We start from the raw sequence: 20,322 nt of genomic DNA, 5'->3' as shown, positions 1-20,322 counted from the left end.
GGGAACCAAGCCCCACCATGCTTCCATGGATACACCCTTCCCAGTTATGCTCCCCTGAGTCCCCTAGCTGCAGGCCCCTCCCCCTAGAAGACCAGTGCAAGCTCTGCCAACAGCACATCTCCTGATCTGTGCTCTTTTACAGGACCTCACTTCCAGCAAGGGCAGGTGTCGTTTTACAGGCAGACCACTGCACACCTTGCTGCCCACAATTGGCGAAGATAGCCTCTGCAGACAACTGGATTGAAGGAAAAAGAGACCAAGACTCAATAGCGGAGCACACACAACAAACATAGGAGACACTCCCTGGAGTGCCAGACCCTGGGGAAAAGGGGACACTTCACTGCAGGGTGCTACAGGACCTCTTCTTCATATGGCTGCTATTGGGAAGAATAAGAGAAGTAGCTAACTTTCCTAATACAGAAACAGACACAGAAAGTAAGAAAAAATGAAAAGATAGAGAAACCTCTCCCAAGTGAAAAATGGGACCAAAGCACAGCAAGACACTAAAGCAAAACAGATAGAAGTAATATGCCTGCTAGAGAATTTAAAGCAACTATCATAAAGATACTCACTGGACTGGACATAAAAGTGGAGGGCATCAGTGAGACCCTTAACACAAAGATAAAAAAGAACCCATTGAAATGAACACAATAAGTGAAATTTAAAATACACTTGATGAAATAAATAGCAGGCTAGATGAAGCAGATGAACGAATTAACGACCTGGAAGACAGAGTAATGGAAAGTACACTGAGTAAAGGAGAAGAAAGAAAATTACACAAATTGAGAATAGTCTTAGGCAACTCGATGACTCCAAGTGTAATAACATCTGCATTATAGGGATTTCAAGAAGAGAAAGATAAGGGGGCAGAAAATTTATTTGAAGAAATAATAGCTGAAAACTTTCCTAATCTAGGTAAGGAAATAGAGATCCAGATCCAGGAGGCAGAGATCCTCCCAAAAATCCATCCCAAAGAGGTCCACACCAAGACACATAGTAATTAAAATGGCAAAAAGCAGCAATAAAGGAAAAAAAAAGCAACAAGAGAAAAGAAAGTGGTTCCATACAAAGGAAACCCCATCTGCAGATTTTTCAGCAGAAACACTGCAGTCCAGAAGGGAATGGCATGATATATTCAAAGTGCTGAAAGGGAAAAATCTGCAGCCACGAATGCTCAATCTATCAAGACTATCATTCAGAAAAAGAGAGATACAGAGTTTCTCAGACAAATAAAAACTAAAGGAGTTTATGACCACTAAACTAGGCCTAAAAGAAATATTAAACGGGACTATCTGAGTGGAAAGGAAGACCATAAGTGTAAGAAAGTGAAAAACACAAAGGAAGTAAGAATAAGTGTTACTGTAAAAATTAGTCAAGGGATTCATAAAAGAAAAGGAGGTAATATGACACCATACACCTAAAATTTGGGGGCGGGGAGTAAAGAATGAGTTCAAACTTAAGTAACCATCAATTTAATATAGATTGCTATATGCAGAAGATATTATTATATACAAACCTAATGTAACTACAAATCAAAAACCAGTAATAGATATGCAAAAACTAAAGACAAAAAATTCCAAGTATAGCAGCCTAGAAAGCCAACAAACCATAGAAGAGAGCAAGAGAAGAAAGGGTCAGAGAAAATCTATAGAAACAACCACAAGTAACAAAATGGCAATAAGTGTATATCTGTCAAAATTACTTTGAATATAATGGACTAAATGCTCCAAACAAAAGACAAAGGGTGACAGAGTGGATAAAAACAAAACCCATCTATATGTTGCCTATAAGAGACTCCTTTCAGACCAGAAAGCACCTGCAAATTAAAAGTGAGGGGATGGAGAAACATTTGTTATGCAAATGAATGCCAAAAGAAAGCCAGTGTAGCAGTGCTTATATCAGACAAAACACACTTGAAAACAAAGACCGTAATAAGAGAAAAAGAAGGATGTATATAATAATAAAGGGGACAGTTCAACAAAAGCATATAACAATTATAAACATTTTTGCACCCAACATGGAAGCACCCATATACGTAAAACAGTTAATAACAATCATAAAAGAAATAATCAGTAGTAATACAATAGTAGTAAGGGACTTTAATACCCCACTCACATAGACGGACACATCATCCAAACAGAAAATCAACAAGAAAATAGTGGTTATGAATGACACACTGGACCAGATGGATTTAATAGACATATTCAGAACATTCCATCCTGAAACAGCAGAATACACATTGTTTATTCTTTTCAAGTGCACACAGAACATTTTCCAGAATAAACCACATATTAGGCAACAAAACAAGTGTCAAAAATTTTTTTTAAAACTCGAAGTCATACTGTATGTTTTCTGACCACAGCTCTATGAAACTAGAATTCAACCATAAGAAAAAATCTGGAAAGAGTACAAATACATGGAGTTTAAATAACATGCTATTAAACAATGGGTCAACCAAAAAATCAGAGAAGAAATAAAAAAATATTACATGGAAGCAAATGAAAATGAAAACACAATGATAGAAAAATCTTTGGGATGCAGCAAAAGAGGTTGTAAGAGGGAAACTTACAGCAACACAGGTCTACTTCAAAAAGCAAGAAAAATCTCAAACAACCTAACCTTACACCTTAAGGAGCCAGAAGGAAAAAAAAGAAAAAAGAAAAAAAGAGAATGAACAAAACCCAAACTGGAAAAAAATAAAACTAAGAACAGAACAATGAAACCAGGAGCTGTTTCTTTGAAAAGACCAACAAAATTATAAACCTGTAGCAAGACTCATTGGGAAAAAAAAAAAAGAGGACCCAAATAAACAAAATTACTAATGAAAGAGGAGAAATAAGAACCAACACCACAGAAATACAAACAATTGTAACAGAATATTATGAAAACCTATATGCCAACAATTTGGACAACTTAGAAGAAATGGATAAATCCCTAGAAACATATAAACTACCAAAACTAAAGCAGGAAGAAATAGAAAATTTGAACAGACCAATCACCGGCCATGAAACTGAATCGGTAATCAAAAAAACTCCCAACAAATGAAAGTCCAGAACCAGATGGCTTCACAGCTGAATTCTACCAAACATTTAAAGAAGAGTTAACACCCAGTCTTCTTAAGCTACTCCAAAAATACAAGAGGAAGGAAAACTTCCAAATTCATTCTATGAAGCCATTATCACCCTGATACCACACCCGGGTAAAGAACACCACAGCAAAAGAGAACTGCAGACCAATGTCTCTCATGAACATAGATGCAAAAATCCTCAACAAAATAATAGCAAAACAAACCCAACCCAACAATACATTTAAAAAATCACGCACCACAACCAACTGGGTTTAATACTTGCAAAACAATCGATGTGGTACATCACGTTGAACCATATGATCGGTTCAATAGAAGTAGTAAAAGCATGTAACAAAGTACAACATCCATTTTGATAAAAACTCTCAACAAAGTAGATTTCGAGTAGTAGTAAAGTCCTTATGAAAAACCCACAGGCAACATCATACTTAATGGGGAAAAACAGAGCTTTTCCTCTAAGATCAGGAACAAGACAAGGATGTCCACTCTCACCATTTTTATTCAACATAACACTGGAATTCATAGCCACCACAATTAGACAACATAAAGAAATAAAAGGCCTGCAGAAGAAGTAAAACTTGTACTATTTGCAGATGACATGATACTAGATATAGAGGACACTAAAGACTTCACCAAAGAACTGATAGATGAATATAAAATCTGTGTACAGAAGTCTGTTGCATTCTTATACACTAATAATAAAGCAGCAGAAAGTGAAACTAAGAAAACAATCGCATTTACAATCACACCAAAACCAATAAAAGATCTCGAAATAAACTTAACCAAAGTCGTGAAAGACCTGTACTCTGAAAATTATAAAACACTGATGAAGAAAATGAAGGACAATGCAAAGAAATGGAAAGACAGTCCATGCTCATGGGTTGGAGGAACAAGTATTGTTAAAATGTCTATGGTATCCAAAGCAATCTAAAACGTTAATGTAATCCCTATCAAAATGCCAACAGCGGTTTTGACAGAACTAGAATAAACAATCCTAAAATTTGTATGGTACGACAGAAGACCTTGAATGGCCAAAGCAATTTTGAAAAAGAAAACAAAACTGGTAGTATCACAATTCTAAGTTTCAAGTTATATTACAAAGCAGTAGTAAGTAAGACAGTATGGTACTGGCATAAAAATACATAGATTAATGGAACAGAAGAGAAAACCCAGAGGGGCACCTTGGTGGCTCAGTCACTTAAGTGTTCAACTCTTGATTTTGGCTCAGGTCATGATCTCACGGTTCACGAGATCAAGCCCTGCATTGGGCTCTGTGCTGACAGTGCAGAGCCTGCTTTAGATTCTCTCCCTCCCTCTCTCTCTGCCTCCCCCCACCCCAAACCTCTCTCAAAATAAATAAATAAACTTAGAAAAAAATAAAATCTTGAAAAAAGAAAAAAGAATGGAAAACCCAGAAATAAACCCATGATTACATGGCCGATTAATCTTTGACAAAGGAGGAATGAATATACAATGGGAAAAAAGTATTTTCAACAAATGGTGCTGGGAAAACTGGACAGCCCCATGCAAAAGAACGAAACTGGACCACTTTCTTACACCATACACAAAAATAAACTCAAAGTGGATTAAAGGCGTAAATGTAAGATCCAAAACCACAAAAATCCTTGAAGGGGGGCGCCTGGGTGGCTCATTCGGTTCAGCATCAACTTTGGCTTAGGTCGTGATCTCGTGGCTCATGAGTTTGAGCCCCACATTGGGCTTGCTGCTGTCAGCGCAGAGCCCGTTTCAGATCCTCTGTTCCCCTCTCTTTCTGCCCGTCCCCAACTCATGCTCATGCTTTGTCTCTCTCAAAAATTATTAAAAATATATATATTTTTTTAATCCTTGAAGAGAACACAAACAGTAATCTCTCTGACATTGGCCATAGCAACATTTTTCTAGATATGTCTCCTGAGCCAAGGGAAATAAAGGCAAAAATAAACTGTTGGGACTACATTAAAATAAAAACTTTCTGCACAGCAAAGGAAATAATCAACAAAACTAAAAGCCAACCTACTAAATGGGAGAAGATATTTGCAAATGATATCCAGTAAAGGGTTAGCATCCAGATATATAAAGAACTGGTACAACTCAATACCCAAAAACCAATCTAATTAAAAATGGGAAGAAGACATGAAAAGACATTTCTCCCAAGAAAATATCCAGATGGCCAACAGACACATGAAAAGATGCTCAACATCATTCATCATCAGGGAAATGCAAATCAAAACTACAATGAGATATCATCTCACAGTTGTCAGAATGGCCAAAATTAAAAACACAGGAAATCACAGGTTGGCAAGGACTTGGAGAAACAGAAACTCTTGGGCACTGTTGATGGGAATCCAAACTAGTGTAGCCACTGTGGAAAACAATATGAAGGTTCCTCAAAAAATTAAAAATAGAACTACCTTAAATCAAGGAATCACACTACTGGGTATTTCCCCCCAAAATATAAAAACACTAGTTCAAAGGAGTATATGCACCCCTATGTTCATAGCAGCATTTTTTTTTTACAATAGCCAAAGTATGGAAGCAGCCCAAGTATCTATCAATAGATGAATGGGTAAACGTGGTGTATATACATAGGATGGAAATCTTATTTAACCATAAATATCATGAAATCTTGCCATTTAGCACAACATGGATACAGGTAGAGAGTGTATGCAGAACGAAATAAGTCAGTCAGAGAAAGAGCCATGTGATCTCACTTAGGTGGAATTGAAGAAACAAATGAGCAAAGGGAAAAAAAAAGGCAAACCAAGAAACAGACTCTTAACTATAAAGAAAAAACTGATGGTTAGCAGACGGGAGGTCGATAGAGGGACAGGGGAAATAGATGATGGAGATTAAAGAGTACCCTTATCATGATGGAAAAAATGAAATGAATAAAAAGAAAAAGCAATAGCCTTCCTCTACACAAGCAATAAGCAGTTGAAAGACATACCCCTGGAGAAAATCCCATGTGTCGTAGCAACAAAAAAGATTAAATGCTGAGGAATAAATTTAACATAAAATGTACAAAACATTTACTTGCTTATGAGAAACTAAAGAAGATATGAACAATGAAAGATGCCTTCTGTTCTTGAACAGGATGAACTCGATAGTCATCTGTTTTCCTTAAGTTAATTTATAATATCATTGTAATCCCGGTAAAACTATTAATAAGCTATTTTATATAGACGCATTGATACTAAAGCTCATATAGAAAAATAAATACGGTAGAAAACATTGAAAAAGAAAAATAGTTTGAGGAGTTAGGGAACTATAGGAGTAGATCTTAAAAGCTCTTAACACAAAAGATAAAATTTGATCTTTATCTCAGATCATACACAAAAATAAACTCGAGTAAATTAAGATGAGACCATACATGTACTTAACAAAACCTAGGGTGAATTCCTCTTTAACCACGGTGCAGAGAACAGCTTTCTAACTAGGACACAAAATCTAGAGGCAATAAAAATAAGGATTGATGAATTTGGCTCCTTAAAAAAAAAAAGTTCCATTACAAAAGATATCATAAAATCCAAAGACGGTTGACAAAGTAGGAGAAAATATTCACAACTTATACCACAGAGAAAGAGCTAACATCCCTAATATATAAAGAATTCTTAATAATTTCAAGACAAGAGGCACCTGGATGGCTCATTCAGTTGAGTGTCGGGTTCTTGATCTCAGCTCAGGTCATGATTTCACAGTCATGAGATCAAGCCCCAAGCTGGGCTCTGCGCTGACAGCATGGAGCCTGCTTGGGATTCTCTCTCTCCCTCTCTCTGTGCCCCTCTTCCACTTGTGCTTGTGCGCTCTCTCTCACTCTCTCAAAAATAAGCAATGTTAAAAAATTTTGTTTCGAGACAAAAGCACTAAAAATCCAGATTGAAAAATGTGGGAAACACATGAACAAGCAATTAACCAGAAGAGCTATAAAACTAGACCTCAAAATAAAAAAGTGGTCAAACTCACTCCGAATCGGGCATGTAAATTCAAAAATACCAGATACTGTTTCTCACATATAAGATTGACAAACGTATTTTAAATGACCACATATTCTTGTAGGTTTTGGAGAGGCAGCCCCTTCAAACGTTGCTGGTGAGAATGTAAATTGTTTCACAGCTTCATACAGGGAAATTTGCATATTTTTTTGCCCCATCAATCCCACTTCAAGGAATTTACCCTAACGATGGATCTCAAACAATACAAAAATACATATGCAAGAGATTGGAAATCATCTAAATGCCCATACACAGGAGAACGATTGAATATAAACTATGGAACATTCAGACAAAGGAGTACCGTATACCTGTTTTTCAAGTGAAAGATGTTATAAACTTGCAGGAAGTACTTTTCAGGACCTGCTGTTAAGTGAAAAGACAAATTGCAAAAGAGACCTAGGATATGCTACCCTTCAAGTAAGGAGTAAAATAAGAGCATATACAGGTACCTTTCCATTTATGCAAAATACATATAGCAAAGATAAACCAAAACCTAAAGAGATTTATTATAGGGGCAGCTGGGAAAGAAGTGGAAAGAAAGAGAAATGGGAATAGGGTAGCAGAGTTGGAGGGACTGACTTCTTCAAGTATCTTTTTGTATAACTGTGACTTACAGAACCATTGAAGTATTTCACATACCCCCCAAATACCAAAACAATTAAAGCCAATCAAGGTGTGAAGGGGATGCAAAATGGAATACAAGTGCTAACAAGTGGCTCTGTGTTTCTCACAGTGGTGTAGATTAGTAATTCTGAAATGACTTTGTGTATATGATAGAGTTGATCAAATCAGTAAATTGATGTAGATAATGAGGACTGGGTTTCTTGCTGCTGTAGAAAGAAGTTATAATAAGGAAAGATGGAAGGCTAAGATATACCCGCCCAATTCTGGATTGGAATTGGAGGTATTTGCGTACTCATGGTTACACACACAAATACCAAAATATAGACTTGCGTATACCATATGCGAATGGATTAGTGTACATACATACAATTCCTACTTCAGTTCACTGAGACAGCCTGGAAGCAGTAACACCCCAGAAATAATGAGCAGACCTAGTACCCAGATCTTAGTCTGTGAACATTATCTTCCAATAAAAATTAGCAGCGCTCCGAGGAGAAGCAGTTGATTACAGGGCTGGGTCAGGAAAAATGCAAAATGAGCCACAGTGTTTTATGATTCCAAACACTAAGAATTTGAAGGAGCTTCTGATGGCCAAATCTGGAACAATTTGAGTGAAATAATGTCAATGTTGGATTTTAATCCATGGAATAAAGTAAGTATCTATGAATGTATTAGTTTTCTGTTGTGTCAACAAATCATCACACACTTAGCAGCTTAAAACAACACACATGTCACGGTTTCCATGGCCAGGCATCCAGGCACAGGCTAGTCACGTCCTCTGCTCAGGTTCTCACAAGGCTGCAAAGTGTTTGATGATCCATCTTCTCACCTGGAGCCTCAATGAGGAAGAATCTGCTTCCAAACTCATTCAGATGTTGGAGAAATTAATTTCCCCTGGTTATAAAAGTGAGGCTCTCAAGTTCTGGAGGCTGCCTGTCCTTGTCATGTGGCTCAGTTCACATCACGGAAGCTTTCTTCTTCAAGGCCATTGGAAGCATCTCTGCACAGAGAAGCCTAGGTCCTCTTTTAAAGTCATTTCTACACAGCATCATCTTCCTTCTGATTATCTCAAAGCCAGCCTATTAGGGACTTTAATGATATCTGCAAAATGCCTTTAACTTTGCCGTGTAATGTAATTTTAGGAGTGATGTTTCATCACTTTTGTTGTGTTCTTTGATTAGAGGCCAAGTCACAGGTTCTGCCCTCAATCGAGAGGTGGGGGTTATGCAAGCATGTGACTCACTAGAAGCTGTGGTGTGTCGTCCACAATGAGTTTATATAGATAGAAATAAGTAGTCGTAGAAATATATAAACAAATGGGGAAGAGGAGATAGTTCTTCTTCATAATAGATCTCCATTAATACATGTAGAAGAAAAGAGGGAAATAAAGAACCATCATTACAAACACTACTGTGATAAATGTTACAGCCAGGATTCTGTAATGGATGCTAAGTCAGTGCATGCAAGTTTGAGAAGACACAGGATCTGCATAGTCTCGAATGGCTTCCCTGCGATACTCATAACTACAGAGGGAAAAATAATAACTTTATATTGGAGGAATTTGGTAGACATCCAACTTTACCAAGTAATCAGGGTAAACAGCACCAGAAATGAAACATCGGTGTCATGAACAGCACTTTCCAAAGGTATCAAGGTCATAAAACATAAGGAAAGAAAATTGAAGTTCTTTTATAGGCTGAAGGAGACTGAGGAGAAATCACAGCTAAATGCACTGTGAGATCCTAGAACGGAAGAAAGAAAAACAATGGTGAAATTCAAATAAGATCTTTAGTTAATAGAGTGGTACCGTGTTAGGTGCCTCTTGGTAATTCTATTATGGTTATTTCTTGGTTATAACCATCTATGGTTATGGATAATTCTATTATGGTTAAGATGTGAATACTAGAGGAGGTGGGCTAGGGGATATATAGGAGCTCAGTGTACTCATCTTGTAACTTTTCTTTAAGTGTAAAATTAATGAAATGTTTGTTGGGGCGCCTGGGTGGCTTGGTCGGTTAAGCATCCGACTTCAGCTCAGGTCATGATCTCGCGGTCCGTGAGTTCGAGCCCCGCGTCAGGCTCTGTGCTGACTGCTCAGAGCCTGGAGCCTGTTTCAGATTCTGTGTCTCCCTCTCTCTCTGCCCCTCCCCTGTTCATGCTCTGTCTCTCTCTGTCTCAAAAATAAATAAACGTTAAATGTTTAAAAAAAAAAGAAAAGAAAAAAAAGTTTGTTAATAAAAATCACAATATAGACTTCTGGGAGTTTTAAGTTAGCAACAATAGAAATTCAGGTGACTTTATTGATGCTTCATTTTTGTTTTGTTGCACCAAGATTTTGCACAATATTGTACACATGGTCACTGGAGAATAAACACATGGCTATAAAGTGGTGGGATTTATCCTAACTCAGCATAGTTCTTTCCAGTTGTAATGTTTTCTCCACTGTGCTTGTACCATTATAGACATAGACAAGAGGAAAGCAGGGCTTTCTTTAGAAACTCCGTTTCAATGTTAAAGCCTACTCATAAAGTTGGTTCACTCTGCATGGCAATATTCTCTTAAAATAATTACCAAATTTTGTTTGAAAGGTTTTACTTACGAGAGCCATATGTGCTATAAAAATCTATATTATGTTTACATAATTCATCTGGTTCAAAGGGCTCTGAATTGTCTTCTTCATATGAACCATGGACATTGTATTTCTCAAACATATTTTCAAGCGTACTTTCTGATTCATCATCTGCCATGACTATGCTTCTACCTGTGCATGAAGGATGAAGTTCTTCCCTAGTAGCTATGAAACTGTTGGTGGAAAGATAAGGGGACAGAAGCACGTGGAGAATTTAAAGCCGTTGGCTCAAATCTGTCTTTACCATGAAAAGGCTCTTGTTTATTTCCTTAAAGAATGGATTTAATAATAAATTTTCTCATTGCCGTGAAGAGTTATCTGTCTTAGAATTGCACCAGACCGGCGGTAGCGCTGCTTGAAAGTATTTTTTGAATTCATGAGATGGGTTTCTTATAAAGTCTCTTTTATTCTTACTTGAAATATCGCACATGAGAGCAGTGCCTTGGGCGTGCATAGTGTCAGTAGCGGTGGCCTGTATTAACGTAGAATTACTGTTTGTTTTGCTGTCATGAGTCCATGAATTCGGTCTGTCCTACAGAAACAATCATTGTAATGTAAGCACTTACTGTCTTAGTGCAGCTGATTCCCCAGTGACATTTTAAAAAGTCAGGATTTGGCTGCAGCATGCTTTCAATTTCTAAATGGGCTGCACACTGGGGGCCTGAGGGTGTTTCATAGGAAACACATGACCCTGAGTGGACACAGCAACTTTTGTGTGTCTGCAGCAGAGTTGATGACCAGCGTTTACCCTTGAAATTGTTTTCATCCAGAATGTTGTCTTTTCTACTTTACGTTTAAGTATTTGGCGCTAACTGAATAGATGCTGTACTGTGTGTGTGTAGGATTTTTATGCACTAGGTGTGGCTGTAACCTAAGAGCTTACTCCTAGGGGTTTCACAGCGCAAGGTTTCTCAACGTCCGTGAATTCGGGTCTTGGTTTTCATTTCATCTGAGAATGAGAATGGCATTTGAACCCAGGAGCACTCAGATATACATTCATAGGTTTTACATTCTTTTCTAAAAAGTGAGAAGCCTAAACTCCCGAAAACAATGTCAGGATTTTTCTTGTAGTAATATTTTAACGACTATATGTATGTATTATCTAAATGGAAAATCACCTTCCTGCCTCTCTGGCTGTCACAGATACAACCATTATTAGAATTAGTAATGAGTGACAGTCCTGAGAGACCCTGGGGATCATGCTCTTTCTGGTCTGCAGTCAGGCTGCCTGGCCTAACAGAGATGCCATTGGTTAGAAATACGAGAGGGCAGATGTTCAGCGTCCAACACCAGACTCTGCGGCATGACCTTCACCGGGTGAATTGGTGGTAATCTTCAATACGTTAATTTCCTTCTCTACTCCGTTGTGATTCTCTTAGCAATACACAAAACTGTAGAAAAGTAGGTCCCGTGATGTCAAAGCAGTTAGCTTGACCTAGCATAATCATAGACTCTAGTACCTGAGGGTTATGTGGGGGATATCTGTGTATGCCTACATGTATGTATTGTGTAGGTATGTATACTTGTATATTTCAGTCTTTCAGTTTATTCTAGCAAAGGGAGAAGTGAGAAGAGAAAATAGCAGGGTCTTCATGCCATGAGAGCTAGCACCTGGAAGAGTGTGTTAAAGGCAACTGCCTTCTTTATTCGCTAACATTTTTAGTTGAAGTGTTTCTAAACCTCTGAACCAGAAAGTGAGTTGAGATCTCAAGTACCTCTGATGATTCTTAAATTTCAAAATCCTGTCTCCTTGCGCCTCACATGATTCATTGCCTCTCTTTAATTGATAAAAATAGTAAGTTTTTTTCCCTTTAATGCGTATTCTCAGATTAAGGACCATTAAATAACAAAGATTTATTAATATTTGCTATGGTAATGCAGGGATTAAGGGAGTAAAAGGCATGATTCCTGTCTCAAGGAGCTTCCATTATAGTTTGAAAAGACAAACTGAGCACCCATTAAATAAATGGAATTCAAATAGATGTTAACTAGATGCTGTTGCTTTATTAGCAATAAAGATCAAAAGAGGTGCAGAATAATATTTTCTTCTTTAGTGCTAATGTATACTACATTCTATAGTAGTATGTTTTATGTTTTTGAATGGACGTCTCCTATGTTTATGTTAAATCTCTGATTAATTACAAAGATATTTTAAGAAATTGGTTGGTAGTTTTACTTCGAATAAATATTACCAACAAAAAATTGTTGGCCACTATGCTTGCCTCACCACTTACAGATTAGTTTAAACTCAAGAGGCTGAGTTTAGTTCATGAGTCTTGAATTTCATGAAATGCATTTAGTAGGTATATGTCAGATTTTGGCTACTAATGTATTTGTGAGGTTGGGAACTCATTCAGTAGGAAATTAAACTTCTCAACAGATCGTTTGGTAAATATGATTATCCATGTTTCTTCTCCGTTTTACCAGAAAGGGGCAAAATAGCACACTTTTTTGAGCCGTGTCTTTTTCTCTGCGGGGCCACACCTTTCGTGATCATTAAGATGAAATAAATGTACTTGTCTTGGTTTTGCGCAATTGCAGCATTAATGTAGAGGGCTCCCCGTCCCCACTCCCCTTCCTGTGTTTTGCAGGCAGTCAGATGCCTCCTCAGCCACCTGGGAGCCAGTCAGAATCCAGTTCCCATCCTGCCTTGAGCCAGTCACCAATGCCACAGGAAAGAGGTTAGTCTTCAGTTCATGTCTTACGTATCTTTGTGTTTGGAGTATATGAGGCTTCTATGAATTTGGTCATCTGTGCGTTTCCTTATGAGTGATTTTTAAAGGATGTTATGTTTCCTCCTCTAATGAACGAAATAACATACATGTAACAACAAAGAAGGATGCTTTCTTGCAGATTAGGTGAAGTTTTACCCAGCACAGTTCAAGACCCAAAGGCTATATATGTCCACACAGCATCGTGAAGCATAGTTTATACGTGACTCTCGCCTGACAGTTGATCTAGCTGTGTAAAGGGGACTGTTAGTGATACAATTTGGATATCGGTCCTGATGAAGTATAATGTTAGAGTGTGTGTACGTTTAGCTGTTTTGATCAGTATTTGTGCCCTGATACTTCAACAGTAAAAATGTATACACCTGGTAAGACCTTATAGTATAAAATTGTAGGATCTTAGCACTAGAGCCAACCTGAGAGACTGTAGAGTCCGGTCACCTCAATTTCCAAACAAAGAAACTGAGGACCCAAGAGGTTCCGTAGGAATTCCTCATTCTCAGAGGCTCATTAGTGCCGGAACCAGAAAAAAGACCACGGGCTTTTCCCAAAGCCCTGAACTTTTCAGGTTGTCCCCCATCCGCAAACTCTTTGACCTTTCGCTCACTTCTGCATGCTGACCCCATCCATCTACTATTGACTGGGTTGAGGCCTTTGGTCTTCGTGTGCGTATCTTCGTCCGCTTTCCCTCCTTCTGTAGTAAAGCTACTTTTGGTGGTGGTGATCTTAATACAGATTAGTGTAGACCAGAGTCTGCAAGCCCGTAGCACCATCTGGCGCCCTGCCAGGTCCCTTCCACTGCCTGTGAGTCCAGGCTTGCCCATCTGACCCGTGGAGCTGCCACTTTCATTCCCTCCCCTCCTCCCTCACGCTCACCCGGAAGACAGAAGTTGCAAGCTTGGTGGTGGCTATTTAAAGGTTCCTGACCCCACGTGTCTATAATTATTTCTATATGAGCTGTACAGATGATGATTTGCTTCTAATTGGAATTATAAGGTTTTAGTTACTTTACATGTTTAATAACTTAGCACCCCATTATTTAGAAAGTAATGCCCATGAAAAGATGGATTAGCCTTAGCTACACATCATTTGTGTTGAAATGAATATTTAGTAGGAATAAAGTGAAATTTTTATTTTCTAATGTCTCGACATATTTAACTTTTTTATTATAATTTAATGTATAACTAATACTTTAATTCCCTTATGAAGACACTACAGTCTACCTTAATAATGGAATAGTTAATGGTTTTCAAACTTTAGGGTGTATGAAAATTACCTGGGGAACTGCTTAAAACAGATAACCCGGCCACACCCCCAGATTGCCGATTTCGTAGGCTTGAGGGGGGCCACCTCAGATCTGCCTTTTGGGCAAATGCCCAGCTGTTGCCAGCGTTGCCGATCTGAAGACCGTACTTTGAGAACCACTGCCTTGTAATGATATTATGATATGTTTTAACAGTGAAGTGGTGTGTGCATTTGTTTCTCTAAACTTTCCACTGTAACTTCCTACAAACCAGTCCTATGCCTCACATCCTTTTTCTGCATTAACGCCTCGTGTCTCTGGTCATCTGGAAGACCGTTCAAAGTTCATGGACAGCATACTAGCACCATGCAAGGGGGAATTCTCTCCAAACTCCTTTACTTGGCCTTGGGTTACATCTGTGTTGCGTTGCCGAGTCAGGGAAATGGAGGGGAAAAAAGGATGAAAGAAATTACCCTGCACTGAAAACCTGCTCAGGCCAGACCCAGAGCCCAGATGAAGGTATTTGTTATTTCATTTAATCCTCACATAACCCTGTAACATCATTCCCACTGGGAGAATTCTGCTGCTTCAGCAAGCATTAGAGGGTAATTTGGAAGCCCTACAATCCCAACCTTTATTGCTAAGAACTAAAAGAGAAACCCTCCTAGATCCTCCACCAATATGTTCCCCACCCTCTTCCAACTGATATGTGTTTAAGACATTTGAAAATGTAGAGAAGCAAATGTGAACAACGATAGAATGAGGAAATGCAGCTAAATTAAACTTTTAACTTAAATACGTTGGCAAGCAAAATCTAGAGTTTTCTTCTGGTGTCACTATATAAAAACCACTATTTTAGGTATGTTTGTTATTTTTTCCTTCCTGATTATCTTCATTATATGCAGTGTGGTTTTGGTAACTGATAATGGATACATAACAATCTGGGTTGTTATAATGACCATTTCCTTCAAATAGCAAATATAAATTTTATAGTTTGTATATTGTTATGAACATGTTCCCCAAACTTTCTCTGAAAGATGTTATGTGTGTCCCTGGTGTGCCTTCTGTTGGTTGGACAGCCCCCTAACCAGGAAACCCTTATATTTCCAAATGGCTGATAAATGATCTTTTGCCATGCATGAGTTCAGTTTCCTCCAAAACTGGATAGCAAGGATTGTTTTTTTAAGCCTCTATTATTTGTTAAAATCTAGGAAGAAATGTTAGCTTTTAATGACATTTGGTCAGGTGTTTTAATGGCAAATGACAGTCATTGTAATGCTTCGATATAATAATATTTTCCTTGTCAGTTTTATCATCTTTGGGGGCGTGTACCAACAGCATATGCAGTGCAAAGTAGATCTGAGAAAACACTTGCTAGAAAATTACCCAGTGTTGATTCCCATGTACTGAAAAGTAATTTAACTTCATTTATACTTTTACAATTGATATATCCTCCCCTACCCCCATTTAGGGAAGTGATGAAAGAAGCAGAGAGGAGAAAAGGATTTTGGTGAGTTAGCGTCCTATTAAAAAAATGTGTCCTCTCTGAGAACCCGTGGACCTTGATAGAGACAAGAACATAGTGTCTATACTGCTGAGTACTAAAATAGCCAAGTTGAGCAATTCCTGTTACACTTTTACTTTGTTTGAATAAGTTAAGATAAGAGAGTAAGATTCCAGTTACACACACCTTCTTTAATTTACCCACAGGAGATAGATTTTCTTTCATGGCAAAGAATCTAGAAACATACTTGCCTGGAGACAATTGCACAAAACAGGAACTGCAGCCTGCTTCTCTTTGGAGGTGTGGTTTTCTGGGTATTCCCCAGAGTTCTCATCATGAAGGACAGCAGTACTGATATTCTACCCTGGAGCCTGCCTCCCTCCAGGCTTGGGAAGCTGAACCCTTGCCCGGCCCTCATTCCTTCCTCCTCGGTCCTTCGATTCCTGTTCAGGAAGAACATTTAGCAATATATATACACTCCTGTTGAGGAAAATTTTGCTGACAGCCTGAGGCTGTCCTGGGATCTGAATAACACTGGCGTCTGCAATTCGATGTCCTCTTCCCAAAGTTGGGTTCAGAGTCGGTATGCTGCCCGGAGGCCCAGCACGGTGGTCCCATGGCCCTATAGTGCCCTACCCCCACCTCCAGTTCCGTGCCCTCTGACCTGGGGCTGCTGGTGTTAAGTTTGTCTAAGGACAACAGTCACAAATCCATTTCCCCACGTTATATGTAGGCAAACATGCCTGGGTTTCCACAGTTTTATATTTTCCATCTGTAAAAGGTGTATAGAAAACACCAAGAAAACACGGACATGGCCATTGTCAGGTACAAAAAGAAGGGAGACGTTTTACATATTTATTGGCCTCTTTACTCTCCTGCGGTACTGTCTCCTGCACATTCTTAGCTGCTCTCTTCTACAGCATTTGGCTCAGCACTCTCCTGTTTGCACTCTGTGTGGTGCTAGAACTTCCCACTAACCGAATAAAGAAAATTGGTTCCAATTCTTTGGTCTTAACTTCTTCATTGTTGACAGAAGTTTAAAAGAAGAAAGGTCAAAACTTCAGTTTAGTATTCCGTAACACGTTTGCCGCTGGTTTTTATCTTAAATCAAATCTTCTCTCTGTAGTTCTCCTTTAACAACATACAGAATTGCTATTAAAGCACTTCACCCCCCCCCAAAAAAAAAATCAAGCAGTATAAATTATAGGACCTAAGGCATTGGAGGAAGAGTTCAGATAACACTAAAATACTAAAATAAATGTTACGAGAAAATTGTAGCTGACAAGTTTAGATTAGTTTCATCCTCATTGTATACTCTTTAACTTGTAGATCTTAAAATTTGAAAAGAGCAACAGGAAATCTTCATATGTTGCCCTGTTTTCCAAGAGGGCTTGGAGGGAATATCTACTCAGCCATCTGAGTAGATAAATAAGTATAATTATTATTAACATTAAAATGATTGCATTTTTAACCCCCGTAAAATGTTAAGCTTAATGAAACTAGCAAATGCCCTTCTAGTTATTGGATTAGCAATTAGGTGAAAACGTTTCGAGAAGGCTTATTTATTTGGACAGATGTAGAGAGGTCAGAATTAATTTTTTGAAAACCTTTTAATTGAATTCCCTTTTAATTTTCACAGTGGTGTCTAATTAAATATTCATGTTAATGCTGGTGGTTTTCTGAAGGTCTCCACTAGATCCGGGTTCTCCGAATCAACGTACATTATTTAACCCTTTTCATCTGGCGCGCCAGCAGGGACTTCCTCAGTGTAATCCCATAGTATTTGAATAATTAGAAGGTAGTAATGAGGATTTAATTAGTCCTTGCGATGTGCTGAAAGCAGAACCACTACATACTTTCCCTTTTGGACGCGAATTACAAGCAGAGTTGATGCTTCGGCAGGACTGTGATGTGCTAGCAAATGTATTCTGTCACCGGAGGCGGTTCTTTGGCACTGTCCTGTGACCGTCAGATCTGCATGGAAGGTATCCTGGGTGAAATCTTCCAGAATTATCGAATGGCAGCGCCCCGCACCCCGCCTTCTTTCTTGTCCACCCACACGACAACCTTTTCTCTCTCCCTCTCTCTCTCTCTCTCTCTCTCTCTCTCTCCACTGATTAAGCAGAGTTGTCGTCCGAGTGTACCAGCTGACTGTACGTGATGGAGAATTGGCTCTTACTCTTACCAGCAACAGCAGATGAGAGCAGCTAGGCCAGATGCGGGTTCACCCCACAGTTGCAGGACGAGGAGAAAATAGCAAAACTTTGCCGTTTTGGCCCCGCTTTTGGAATCACAAGATTCACAAAACTCCCGCCTTTGGAGTCTGATATTCACAGTGATATTTGCCATTAGCTCCATTCTTATACATAGAAGCATAAATATAAACAGTGCCATTATCTAGAGAAAGCGTGTAGCAAACAGGCGAGATTGGACATTTAGACGTTCTTGTGCGCCTACCCTGAAAAGGTGAATCAGAATTTGTGTACTTCCGAAGTATGAAGTTTCAAACTTAACCTATTTTCTCTAGATTGAATAGAATATGTCTTCATTAGTCTCATATTTTTTCTTCTGTTATTAATCCCAAATGTTAATTGCCTTATATAATTTTATTCTCACTCTTTCGTGATGTATTTTAGCTTCTTTTTAAAGTCCTAATAGAATCCCTCATCGAATTTCTAGGCACATTCTATTTGCTTAGGGCAAATCTTTCTTTTACTTTTAAATGCCAAGGGCAAAAAAAGAGATCTCTTAAAATGAATCGAGTGTCTTACTATAAATTAAACTGAGCTCTTGAGGGGCCAGGACTGAATCTTGTTCACACTCTGATTCCCTATGTCTGTGACAGAGCTTCATGTATAATAGATGTTTAACAAAGATCGAGCCGGACAGCAGAAAATAATTCAGCCGTCACACCAATTCCGAAGTTTCAAATTGTTTCAGAGCACAGAACAACCAAAGAACAAAATATAACATGTTCTTAAATTAAGAAAGCTTACCATATTAATAAGTCTTCTCTCAATTTTACCATTAAAGGTCATCTGCTACGGCGTAGGCTGTTTCTCGGTCTTGAAACATAGTGGGCATTTAGATCTTGCACCAGATTAAAGCTACCACTTCTGCTCCCCCATCCTTCCTGGGCGTATTTCTGTAACAGTCCAGACAGGACTTCAGGCCAAGCTGAAATCCTCACACCTGGAGTCTGGTGTGAAATGAGTTGCCCAGAAGCCACCCCCACCCTACCCCAACCAGTCTCTTCATACCTTAGGAGTATCTAGATGGAAATAAGTAAAAATTTTGAGAAGTTTTTAATGCTACTAGCTGATTTCATGGTGATATCTATATGGCAGTTAGTTTTCAAATTTTTTAATGGTTTTGAATATCTTAATTGATCCACCTTCTTAACTGTCAGGAACAGATTAACAAGTTAGCTCAAAAATGGAGACCACCAAGATACCTGTTAAGAAGTTGGAAATAGGATTGGAGATTTTTTTTTTTTCTGGTTTTTGTGACTACAGAAACTATTTTGTTCCTCTTTCTATTGGATTCTCAGTTCTAAATATGACAGTAAATCTGCACATTCTGAAATGTTTCATAGGGTGGTGTTGGTAGTCAGAAAATGTTCTCTTACTCTACCTTTCCAATTACCCTTGTGTATAAAGGTGTTCCTACCGTTTGTGAGCACGCTAAACATAAAATGATGCTGGCTTTCAACATGAGGTTATTAGCAAAAAGAGAAGAAAGTAGATCACCTTCCAGATGTATTGCTGTGTAAGTATAGCAGCTCAACGTGTTAAAGCATTAGTGATAACCTGCCCCCACCACCAGATGCAGTGAATTCAGACTCCGCTCTTAATTGAGGACCCTTTTTTTAATAATCCGTGACAGACGAAAATAAAGTCAAATGGGAAGTCAGATACAAGAGAGAATATCTAGGAAGCTGTTTATAATTTCCTCAGCCTCAGAGCTCTGCCTCTGGGCTGAATTGTGGTCCAAACCAAAGCTTAGTCTAGTGCAGGAAATAACAACATAGGACTTGTATTAGGGTTATTGTTACATTGCTATTAAGTCCGCTCTCCAGAGGTCTGTTCACCAAAAAACTGAGGAAACAAATATCACGTATAATAAAAGTCTATTATTATTGACTGAGGAATCAGTCTAAATTTTAGAATATTTTTAAAGATGCATAGTTTTGTCACTTTTGGCTTATGCAGTAATTTTTTTTGAATTGCCAAGTGAAGCTTGCTTTTAATAGTCAACCTCATTTGTAATTGGCTCATTATTCTTCACGGGAAGTATCTGAGAATACCTGGATCTTAGGTAAATTCAACATTGTGTATTGCATGCACTTATTTATAGTAACGTGATTTCTCCTGTGCCTTAGGGGTCCATACCTGGGGGAAAGACCCCTGTCTGCCTAGTTTCCCAAACCAGAAAGCTGGAAGGCATCCTTGATGGCTTTTTCTCTCCCATCTGGCCTGTGCCAGTCATCATGTTCCGTGAACTCTACCCCTGCGGT

General features: G+C 38.5%; 1 protein-coding gene across 9 annotated transcripts in view; it reads left to right on the top strand.

Moving 5' to 3' along the window:
* The window catches only part of ARID1B (AT-rich interaction domain 1B), a 446,720-nt gene that overhangs the window by 340,591 nt on the left and 85,807 nt on the right, over positions 1-20,322 (top strand). For 8 of the 9 annotated variants that reach the window (XM_053904333.1, XM_053904331.1, XM_053904327.1 and 5 more), the window contains one exon: positions 12,922-13,011. The exons of the other annotated variant lie outside the window; for it this stretch is intronic. In XM_053904333.1, the coding sequence (XP_053760308.1) occupies positions 12,922-13,011 (90 nt within the window). The remainder of the gene's footprint in view (positions 1-12,921; positions 13,012-20,322) is intronic. 9 annotated transcript variants of the gene reach the window in all.

This window comes from Panthera pardus, unplaced genomic scaffold (assembly GCF_024362965.1).
Source record: "Panthera pardus isolate Hobbes unplaced genomic scaffold, ASM2436296v1 HiC_scaffold_17, whole genome shotgun sequence".
In the NCBI taxonomy this organism is placed as follows: Eukaryota; Metazoa; Chordata; class Mammalia; order Carnivora; family Felidae; genus Panthera; species Panthera pardus.
This window is presented reverse-complemented; position numbering and strand designations above follow the sequence as displayed.